Raw genomic sequence first — 10,922 nt, 5'->3', positions numbered from 1 at the left:
GCCCCTCGAGGCATTTCCTCTGTTCTCTTCCTCCCGAGCGGACGACTTAGTCCGTTCATGCAATGCACGGGGATTAGCTCTGTGCGGCTGGTGAAGGTGCCGCTCGGGTGATTCTCTGGCTGCCCGCGGCCCGGCCTCGCCGATGTCGCCTATCAGGCGATGGGGATCGGCGACTATAACTCTTGGGAGCGGGATTAGCGATCGGAGGGAGACTCCGACAATCCCAGGTGTTGTGTGTGGCAGATTGGTGGAGCGAGCAGAACATGGGAGTCCACACCTTCCCTTTTGGCCTAGGCCGATCGTCCGCTACTTGTTGAACGGCTTGCGACCTCGCTTGCTGATGGGGACGAGCCATCTCTGCGCGGGGTCCTCTTGGCGGTTGATAATTGGAAGGCGGCTTCCGCTCGGTGGCGACTAGTGGCTCGGCTGGTGCTTCTTTTTTCCTCGCCATCTGAGCTTCCTCCACGTTGATGTACTCATTGGCCTTGTTCAACATGTGGTCGTAGCTGCGGGGCGGCTTTCTGACGAGTGCACGGAAGAAATCCCCGTCCACATGCCCTTGTGTAAATGCGTTCATCATAGTTTCCGAGGTGGCCGTCGGGATGTCCATGGCCACTTGGTTGAAGCGTTGGATGTAGGCCCGGATCGACTCCCTCGATCCTTGTTTGATGGCGAATAGGCTGACGCTGGTTTTCTGATAGTGTCTGCTGCTCACGAAGTGGTGGAGAAAAGCCGTGCGGAACTCTTTGAAACTTGTTATTGATCCGTCCGGCAGCCTCCGGAATCACCGTTGTGCCGGCCCAGAAAGGGTGGTGAGGAATACTCGGCACTTCACCCCATCTGTATATTGATGTATAGTGGCAGTGTTATCGAACTTACCTAGATAGTCATCCGGGTCGATGGTCCCGTTGTATACTCCGATCGCTGGAGGAGCATAATGCTTTGGTAGCGGGTCTCTCAGGATGGCGTCAAAGAATTGCCGATTGATCCGCTCGGGGGATGAATCCGTCCGGGGCGCCTTGCCTTTCCTAGCGTCGCGGATAGGCGCCTCGTCGAACAATCCCTGGTTGGCTAGGGCCAATTCTGACGACATCTGGAATAGTGCTCGATGGAATGGAATAGGGGCGGCCGGCGCATCTCCTGGTGTGCCGGTCTGCCCCTTGTTCTGAGCCCACGTAGAATATTGTTCCGGTCGGTCCTCCATTGCCGCTCGGCCTCCAGAGACGGATGTGTCCTGCTGCGTTATCCTTTCTGCTTGAGCCTTCTGCTGTTGCTCAACCATCTTTGCTGCTCGCGCTTGAATGAGTGCTTCAAGCTCCTCAAGAGAGAGCGTTACCAGGAGTTGACGTCCAGCTTCTTCCATCTTCTAGGCTCGGATTCAGGTGCGCTCCCATAGACAGCGCCAATTTGATCCTGTCCGAGCGTTGAGTCGACAGGCGCTGGGGACGTGGCACTCTCCGCTGTCTCCGACTGGTGGTGTAAATCTTAGGCAAACCTGCAAAGAAGCCGAGCAGGGAGGGGTTTCCCGGCGACGACCCTCCGACGCTCAAGTCAGGCAGTGAAGAAGCAGAGTAACGTTAGTGTGGCTACAGTGATCAAGATTGCATACCTCCGTCGCGGGCACACTTCTAGATGCGTGCATGCTTCCCCAAACATATCTCAGTAGGGTTGTGTCAGAAAAGTATGTCTGACGCCATTCCGCAATCGTCCGAGCATATCCCGGATGTGACGGTGGAAGCTTCTACCGTACGATATTCTGTCCGCTCCGGCCGCCGACCATGCTGTTTGTCGGCGGCAGGTGTCTCGAGGATGAAGCTACCAGCTGTCCTTTTTGTATCCTAGCGCTCTTATCTGTTCCCGGGCCGAGCGGAACGGCCGCTCGGCGCTCATGTCCTCCAAGAAGCCCTATTCACGTGCTCGGCTGGGATTGCGGATTACTGTCCTGTAGCTCGACCGAGGGTCCTGGCCGCTCGGCTTAAATACTCTTTTACCTTGAGCGTCAGAAACCCGCCCCATGGTCGGGTTGTCTTTTGTCCAGTCACCTGGGAGATCTGGACCGGTCGCCCGGTCGGCCGGATGTCCGGGGATGGTCCGCCAGTCCGTTCGGCACGACCTTGGTGTTGACCCTCTTGACCCTTGACCTCCACGTGTCGTTGACCTCCCGCCAATGAGTGATCCCCCCGTCTTTACCACCGGATCAGGTGGGATAAGAATAAATATGATAAGAAAATTAATAATCTAATATTTGAAATATGGAACATAGAAACCTTCACTGTTAAATCGATGGATGTAGTAGATATGATGATTATGAGAAGAATTAATATTTTTTGTGTATAAGAGATAAAATGGGTAGACGAGAAGCCAAAGATGATAGAGGTACACTGGAAAGAGTAAAGTAATAAATAGAGTGGATATTGTTGTACATAATTCGTTAAAGGATGAAGTCATAGAAGTAGTTAAAAAATATGATAGAATTATTACCCTTAAGATAATAGTGGCGAAAAAATTATGAATATAATTAGCGTATATGCATTGCAAGTAAGATTAGACAAAGCTACCAAATCAAAATTTGGGACGATTTAAATAAATATTATAAAATATTTCGTCAAATAAAATAATTTTAATAGGAGGTGATCTAAATGAGAATGTCGAAATGAAAAATGAGCAATATGAGAGGTACATGAGGGTTATGAGTTTAAACTAGAAATGAAGAAAAAAAACTATATTTGATTTTGTTATAGCATATGACCTTATATTAGCTATTACATTTTTTAAGAAAAGAGAAGAACACTTAGTTATGTTCAAAAGTAAGAATAATAAATCATAAATTGACTTTCTTATGGTCAGGAAGAAAGATAGAAAGATTATAGAGATTGCAAGGTTATCCTTGGAGAAAACTTAACTATCCAATATAGGTTAGTAGTGTTGGATATACGCCTCAAATATAGTATCAATAAAAAGAAAATATATATGATTCCTTAAATTAAGTGATGGAAGTTAAATGATAGGAAGCAAAATATATTTAAGGAGAATGTAGGAGTACAATCATTAGATGAAATACATGGTGGCTCTAATACATGGGATAAGATAGTATCAAAGTAAAAAATAATAGCTAAGAATATACTCGATGAATTAAAGGGACATTTATTTTGAAATGAGAATAACATTGGTCAAATGTCTGCATTTAGTAAAATGCAGTTGTCCATTTAATTTATATTATACACAAAAGATCATGTTATCAGTTCCTTATAAATTATAAATAGTAGCTCACAACCAAGATGGATTGAGACAAACCATTGAAATGGTTGTAGTGTAATTTGATATTAGTTTATCTTAACTATAAAATTACACTATTGCACTATGAGTGTATTGAGCAGAACCATTTGAGCTTGTTCTTTTTATACTGACTGTATAAAAGAACAGGACCTCTGTTATTATGAAAGTGTGTGCTCTAAATTTCGATATAATAACAAGCACATATACTTAGTATTTATTTCTTTAATTTATCAATGAGTGAGATTTAGTTCGTTAAATCAATAGGTCTGATAAGTTGAGAAATAATATTATTTATATGGTGTGTTGTTGATTATAGAAGGAAACTGAGTCCTAGTAATCTAGGTTGATGATGTCCCCTTGAGAAGCTCATAAGGATTGTCATGTAAACTCTGCAGTTGGACCTAGTCCGACATGACAATGAAGTTGAGTGGTACTACTCTTGGAGCTAGATGTTAATTAAGTGAGTGTTAGTAACTCATTTAATTAATGGACATTCGATATCTTAAACACAGGGAGATTAACACACTCATAATAAGGAGCCCATAATGTAATATGAGATTGGTGCGGTAGTTCAATAATAACTCTTTAGTGGTATGAGTTATTATTGATGAACTTGAGTTGGGTGTTCGGGTCGAACACAAGAAGCTCAAGCTCATCGGGAGACCAAAACCAATTCTTCTCTCGGTCCTTGTTGTAGCCTCTATAAAGCCTTGTATTCACAAAGTCCACTTCTTACCCAAGTAATGGGTCGGACACCTCCTTGCTTGGTGCAAGGGGGTCGGCCAAGCATTAGCTTGGAGCCCAAGAGGTGGCCGGCCAAGCTTGGTGCCCAAGCAAGGGGCCGACCACATAGGATTAAAAGGAGAGATTTTATTTTTTTGTTAAAATCTTTCCTTTTATAGCCATCCATATGGTTTTAAACGAGAGCTTAAATTTTAAAATCTTTCCTTTTATAGCTATCTACAAAAATTTAAAAGAGAGATTTTAATTTTGTTAAAATCTTTCCTTTTTTGTAGTTATCTATAATGTTTAAAAAGAGAGATTTTAATTTTGACAAAACTTTCATTCTCTGTAATCATGATTTAACAAAGAAGTTTTAATTTTAATCTTTCATTTTTTGTAGCCTTCTACATTGTTTAAAAGAGAGATAATTTTAAAACTTTCCTTTTGTAGCTATCACAATGGAAAATTTAAAAGAGAGAGATTTTAATTATTATTAAAATTTCTTTTTTTGCCATGACCAAGGATTATAAAAGAGAGGTAGATGGTGCCTTATGGTACAACAACACAACCTAAAGTTCCCTCCTCTCTTTTCCTTGGTGGCCTGCCTCTCCCTTTCCTCTTCCTAAGGCCGGTGACACCTTGTTTCTTCTCTCCCTTTCTTTTTTCTAAGGTCGTCACCCATCTCTTCTTGGTGGTCGAAACTTGAAAAAAAAAGAAGGAGCACTTGGTGGCCGGTTGCTTGAGAGGAAGAAGAAGAGAAGAAAGTTTCCTATTTTGGCATTCCTGGGTGGCCGGATTTTCTTGGAGGAGAAGAAGTGGTTCTGGTGAATTTCATCTTGGTAGATCGTCGTCCACACGATGTCTAAGAGAAGGAGAGGAATACAGCAGAAGATCAAGAAGTCTTTGTTTACAAAGAAAGGTATAACTAGTTCTTAATTTCGCAGCGAAACTAGTTTTTCTTTGTATGGATTCTGAAATACTAACACAAGAGGCTAGCAATTTCGTGTTTCATTTTTTGTGTTTCGATTTAGTGTTTTGATCTTGTACTTTTATTGAGGTCTCTGTAGTTAAACCTAGGGTTACTGTAAGAAGTTTAAATATCCAATTTCTTTGGAAGGTTTTGTCTAGTAAGTGGTGGATGATCCCATACCCAAGAAGGCCGAGTGTCTCGCTATGTTTAACCTGGAAGTCAATCCTTGAAATAGATATTTAATCAACTTCTGTAACATGGGATGAACTTGGATTAATAATGTTAAGTATTGTTTGTAATCCAAGTTTTAACTACTAAAGAACACATGAGTTGAACTTGAAGTAAAAATATTAAATTCCGTTTCCAATTCAAGTTTAACTCATGAGGAACACATAGGTTGTTAAGAAAGTTCTGTGCTTATACAAATTTTTGTACAGGGGAAGCAGAACGGAATTCCAAATAGCGACCAACAGGAGTAAATGCTAAACTAGAGCCTTGACGGGAAACACTAGAAGGGAAAGCTTGAGGCTTAGTAGAATCAAAATAGAATATATAAAATTTAAGTTTAGTAATATTAGACGTAATAAGATAATTGTTAAGATAGGAGATGACAAGTTGTTCAGAACCCAGAGCTTTATATATTTAGAATCATTTTTGCAAAACGATAGAGGGATTGAGAGAGATGTCTTATATAGAATACAAGTAAGATGATTGAAATGGAGGAGAGCATTGGATGATTTATGTGACCGTAAAGTACCTCTAAAACTTAAAGGAAAGTTCTATAAAATCACAGTTAGACCTGATATGTTAGATAAAAGGTTGAGTTATGACTCAAGCACATGAGCAGAAGATGATAGTTGTAGAGATAATGATATTAAAGTGGATGCGTGAACATACGAGAATGGACAAAATAAGAAATAAGAACATTAGAGAGAAAGTCACAGTTACATATATTGAGAGAAAACTCTGAAAGAAACGTTAAAAATGGTACGAGCATGTATTTAAACGATCAATAAATACTCTAATTAGGTAATGTGAAATTATGACAAACACGCATATCAAATGAGAAAAATGAAGATAAAAAAAGACTTGGTTAATTATAATAAAATAAGATAAAATTTATTTAAGTATAGATGATGATATAATATGAGATAACACTTAATGATATAAAAAGATTTATATAGTCTGATGTCATCTAGTGAGATAAAATTTAATTGTTAGTATTATGTAGTCTATTTATAGTTATTATAATATGATACTAATTATGTCGAACAGATAAAGTATCCATATTATAATATTTATAAAATGTAATTACTATATCATATTATTATTAAAATAATTGAAATATTTATATTGTAATAGTTATTATCTTGGAGTTGTTGTATAACAACGTATAACAGGCAGATGAGACATTATTTTGATAATATTTTTGTTAAAAAAAAATCTCTTATGACAATTCCAATAAGATGGGTGTTTTTGATTTTTTTCTAAGAAAAATTATGATAAAACATTCTCATAATATAATCATATTTAAAAGGTCAATTTGTAATTTTAATATAGTTTCACACCAAACTAAAAAAATATCAATACGCTATCAAACCAACATTTTCAAAGTAAAGTATGATTGAAGTCTGAGCTCCCCTCTTTCTACGTTTAATCAATTTTCTAGGTCTAAGTCGACTTCAAAAGAATTAGTCAACAATGCAAAATGCAAATATAAAAATCAATAAATCGAATCTTATTAACAATATATGTATTCTTTCTCCTTCAAATATTTAAACTTATTTAAAATAATACAAATTAAATCCATTTTATAAAATAAAACAATCAATTACTTATTTATTGTCATGACAAAACAGACAAATCTTGACTAATTTGCAAGACTTGATCATGGAAGACTTCAGTGGGAAGACTTTGAATAATCTAATGATGAAATTGCAGTCTCTAAATTTGTTTTAAGAAAAAACATCCCATACTTTTAAAATCATTTCAATCCATCCTGACCACAAATCTTGATTCTTGGCAAAATAAGGCCGCTGGCAGTGGCAAAAGTATACGAATAAAATATTGATTTATTTAACTTTGAGGGGGTAAAACGGCTAAAGGTAATGGCATAGTCTAGGTCTCAAAAAAAAAAAAATACAAAATAAAATGGATAATTTCGAAAATAATCCAAATATTTATTATTATTTAATATTTTATTAATATTATAATATCTATAATTTAACTGTTTTATTATTAAAATACTTCTTTAGTTTAAATAATCAAGATTTATGTGGTAATTTATTTTCTATAAAAATCAAAAGTACCTTTCTTTATTATTATTATAAAAAACTTATTTAAAAAATAAAAAACATCTCCTATTCTAAAAATGCTTTAATTTTAATTTTTCCGTAGCAATTTTTATTTAAAATATTTTAATATTTTCGAAATTACTAAATAATCATAATTAAAAAGATTAAAATTATTCAAGAGTAACTAAAATTAATATTTTCCTTAAAATTGTATAACGTTAAAGAAGTGTATTTTAAAATATATAATTTTATTTTAATATTTAAAAAAGTTTAATTTAATTAACTTTCAAGTTTATTTAAAAAATAAATATTGAAGGGGTAATTAAAAAAATCCAAATAAAAAGTCAGTGTCTTCTTCTTTGAGAAAATAATGAGTCAACGACGACCAGCAGTTGACTGACTGGTTTTAAAAATGCCATCGTTCTTCTTCCTCTCTGCATTTCCTGCCTTCAATCTCCACAGCCATGGGTTCCTCATCCTCGGCAGCCGCCCTCTTTCTCCTCCTTTTCGTATCCTTCTCGGCTTCGTCTGCCGATGCGTCCGGGCTCGGCTTCGAGTTCCACCATCGGTTCTCCGACCGCGTGCGCGAGTGGGCGGAGGCGAACGCCATGCAGGGCGTCTGGTGGCCCGAGAAGGGCACCGTCGAGTACTACTCCGCCCTCTCCGACCACGACCGAGCCCTCCGTGGCCGCTCCCTAGCCTCCGCCAACGGCGGCTCCGCGCTCACCTTCGTCGACGGTAACGCTACCTACAGACTCAGCTCGCTAGGATTGTAAGCCCCCTCCTTCTTCAATCTTCATCCCTTCCCCCTTTCCGCCACTCCCAAATTCGGCGTTCTGACTTAGATTCTTGGAATCAGCTTACATTACGCCATCGTTGCGCTAGGAACGCCGAACGTGACCTTTCTAGTCGCTCTGGACACCGGGAGCAATCTATTCTGGGTGCCCTGTAACTGCCGGCAGTGTTCCTCGTTCAGGGTAACTCTAATCCTTTCAAGTTCGCTGTTTTCCAATACACTCTTAACATCCAATAGGTGTACAGATTAAACACCGTCTTTTCTTACATTATCTATGAGCTTCTACTGAGAGTTTCTCATGTTATGAACTAAACTTGCAACAGAACCTCGAGTTTGACACATATAGTCCTGGCAATTCGACAACGAGCCAGAAGGTCTTCTGTAACGACACTTTGTGTGATCGCCACAATGCATGCACTTCTAGAACAAATAGTTGCCCGTATCAAGTCAACTATTTGTCTGAGAATACTTCATCTTCTGGGGTTTTAGTAGAGGATATTTTATATCTGACAACAGAGGGTCCAAGCCCTCGAGTTGTTAAAGCACCGATTGTGTTCGGGTATGTTGCCTTCTGCTAAAGTACTGTTTATACTTTATCGACAAAATGTCTTGTTTGCTCGATTACTGCTATAAGCATAGTACATTTTTTTTGGAAAACTTTGCAGATGTGGCGATAATCAGACTGGTTTATTTCTAGAAGGTGGAGCTCCGAATGGTCTTTTCGGCCTTGGTTTGGGGAAGGTGTCCGTTCCTAGCATTTTAGCGAGTAGGGGATTCACTTCAGATTCCTTTTCCATGTGTTTTGGATATGATGAAATTGGGAGAATCAATTTTGGAGACAAAGGTAGCTCAGATCAACAAGAAACTCCTTTGGTTATGAACAGAACACTGTAAGTCATCATTTTCGCTTACATCTCATTTCAAACATATTATCCTTGTCTAATTTCATTGTAATCACTGACAGCCCGATATACATGATCAACATAACTGGAATTTCAGTAGGGAATACTTCAATAAACTTAGGATTTCCTGCAATTGTTGACTCGGGTACCTCCTTCACAGCCTTGTCTGATCCAATGTACACATCGATCGCTCAGAGCGTAAGCCTCTAAACAAGATCTCAAACACCGTATCGTTTACAGTTTACTCTCTCATGATCTTGTCGTGCTACTTTTATAGTTCAATGCTCAAGTGAAGGAAAGACGACTCAACGTTAGTTCAAATTTAACTTTCGAATATTGTTACGAGCTGAGGTAACACGTCCATGTGCATCTGGATCTGATCCAAAGGACATCATCATCTAACATATGCTTCATTCTGCAGCCCGACGCAAACTTCAATTTTGCTACCTGACATAAATTTCACAACAAACGGGGGAAGCATCTTTCCTGTACACGATCCAATCGTTGTGCTTCAATCAAAGGTTAGTAGATGATGAGTAAATTGTTTATGTTTATTTCTGATGAGCCGTGGAAAGTATAATTCTTGCTGTCTTACGCAGAGGTCATTGGTCGGCTACTGCCTGGCTATTGTGAAAATCGATCAGATCAATATCTTTGGACGTAAGATTTCGATACTTGAGCGTGTTAATCTGAAGAAATTTAAGACGTTCTTGGCACATTCTGATACACTTTGATGCAGAAAATTTCCTGACTGGCCTTCAAGTTGTCTTCGATCGAGAGAGGCACATCTTGGGCTGGAAGAACAGTGATTGTAAGTGCCATTCCCATGAGTGAGTAATTGATGATAGAATTCTGAAACTTGTGTTGAGTGACAATTGATTTCATTGTTCAGGCTACAACGCAGACAACACTAGCACTTCTCCTGCTCCTGCTCCTGCTCCTGCAGCTGTTCAAGTTCCTGTTCCTGCGCCTGCGCATGCGCGTGTTCAAGTTTCTGCTCCTGTTCCCGCTTCCTCCCCGAGTGATTTCACTCGACAGAGTATGAACCCAAGACAGGATGGTTCTCCAGTACCTGCAAGAAGTCCTAGCGGCGCATCGCGCTTGAAGGCCATGTCAAGCCTCTGCTTGGCGATTCTAATGCTCTCTTTGGCTTTCATTTGGTGATCCTATTCCTTCTTAGGAAACAGAAAACTCTTAGCTCCATTTAACCTTTTATCAGACATATAGTATACACAGGAAGCTTGATCATTATATATATATATATACATTGTGGAATGATTGTGTGTTGTTCAATAACGAGACATAAAATTTTACTAGAAACAAAAGTGGAGATACCAATATGACTTTTTCTGTGTGTATTCATGTAAGTGAAATAAAAATTTGATTGTTATGGTTGCGTATAACTGTATATTGTAGCACTAGCAAAAGGTGGCACCATCATCTTCCGTGTATTACTTTATGTATTTGAGTAAAATAGAAAATCCTCATCTTAACAGCCCCTTCAAAGTGACTCTGCGCTTCTAAAAGGAGATAAATCAAGGATATTTTACGTCTATTTAAAATTCATCCTAAAATTTATTTAAATAATCCTCTATAAAAAAATCAATAGAGTTATCACTTTGTCTACCATTCTAGAGCATACAATAAGGAGCTCGAAAAACCTCTCTCCAGACTCCACTACCCTCCCATAGTGGAGGGAGGTTTTCGATTTAATATTAAAATATTTTGTTAATATTTGTAAAAAAATAAAGAATAGACAACTGCTAATAAAAATTAGTTGAAGTCGGTTGTTAAACAACCATTAATTTTTAATTATTGTTCAACGGTAAAAATTTATTTTTTAATTTTTTTTAAAAAAATCTATAAATATAGGATCAATTTCATTTTTCATTTATCTCATTGTTATCTTCACTCTCTAATTTTTTTTTTCTTTCATTCCCTATTTATATTTGAGATAGATG

General features: G+C 38.4%; 1 protein-coding gene across 1 annotated transcript; it reads left to right on the top strand.

Annotated features, from left to right (window-relative positions):
- Positions 1 to 7,714: 7,714 nt before the first annotated feature.
- On the top strand, positions 7,715 to 10,363 carry LOC121987929 (aspartyl protease family protein 1-like). Its single transcript, XM_042541631.1, has 10 exons — positions 7,715 to 8,035; positions 8,123 to 8,240; positions 8,383 to 8,618; positions 8,725 to 8,949; positions 9,024 to 9,159; positions 9,239 to 9,312; positions 9,383 to 9,482; positions 9,561 to 9,621; positions 9,701 to 9,772; positions 9,854 to 10,363. Exons 1-10 carry the CDS (start codon positions 7,728 to 7,730, stop codon positions 10,123 to 10,125), a joined length of 1,602 nt encoding a protein of 533 aa, XP_042397565.1. The 5' UTR covers positions 7,715 to 7,727; the 3' UTR covers positions 10,126 to 10,363.
- The last annotated feature ends 559 nt before the right edge of the window (positions 10,364 to 10,922 follow it).

This window comes from Zingiber officinale, chromosome 5B (genome assembly GCF_018446385.1).
Source record: "Zingiber officinale cultivar Zhangliang chromosome 5B, Zo_v1.1, whole genome shotgun sequence".
Taxonomy (NCBI): domain Eukaryota; kingdom Viridiplantae; phylum Streptophyta; class Magnoliopsida; order Zingiberales; family Zingiberaceae; genus Zingiber; species Zingiber officinale.
Note: the sequence above shows the minus strand (reverse complement) of the source record. Positions and strands in the feature narration are given on the sequence as shown.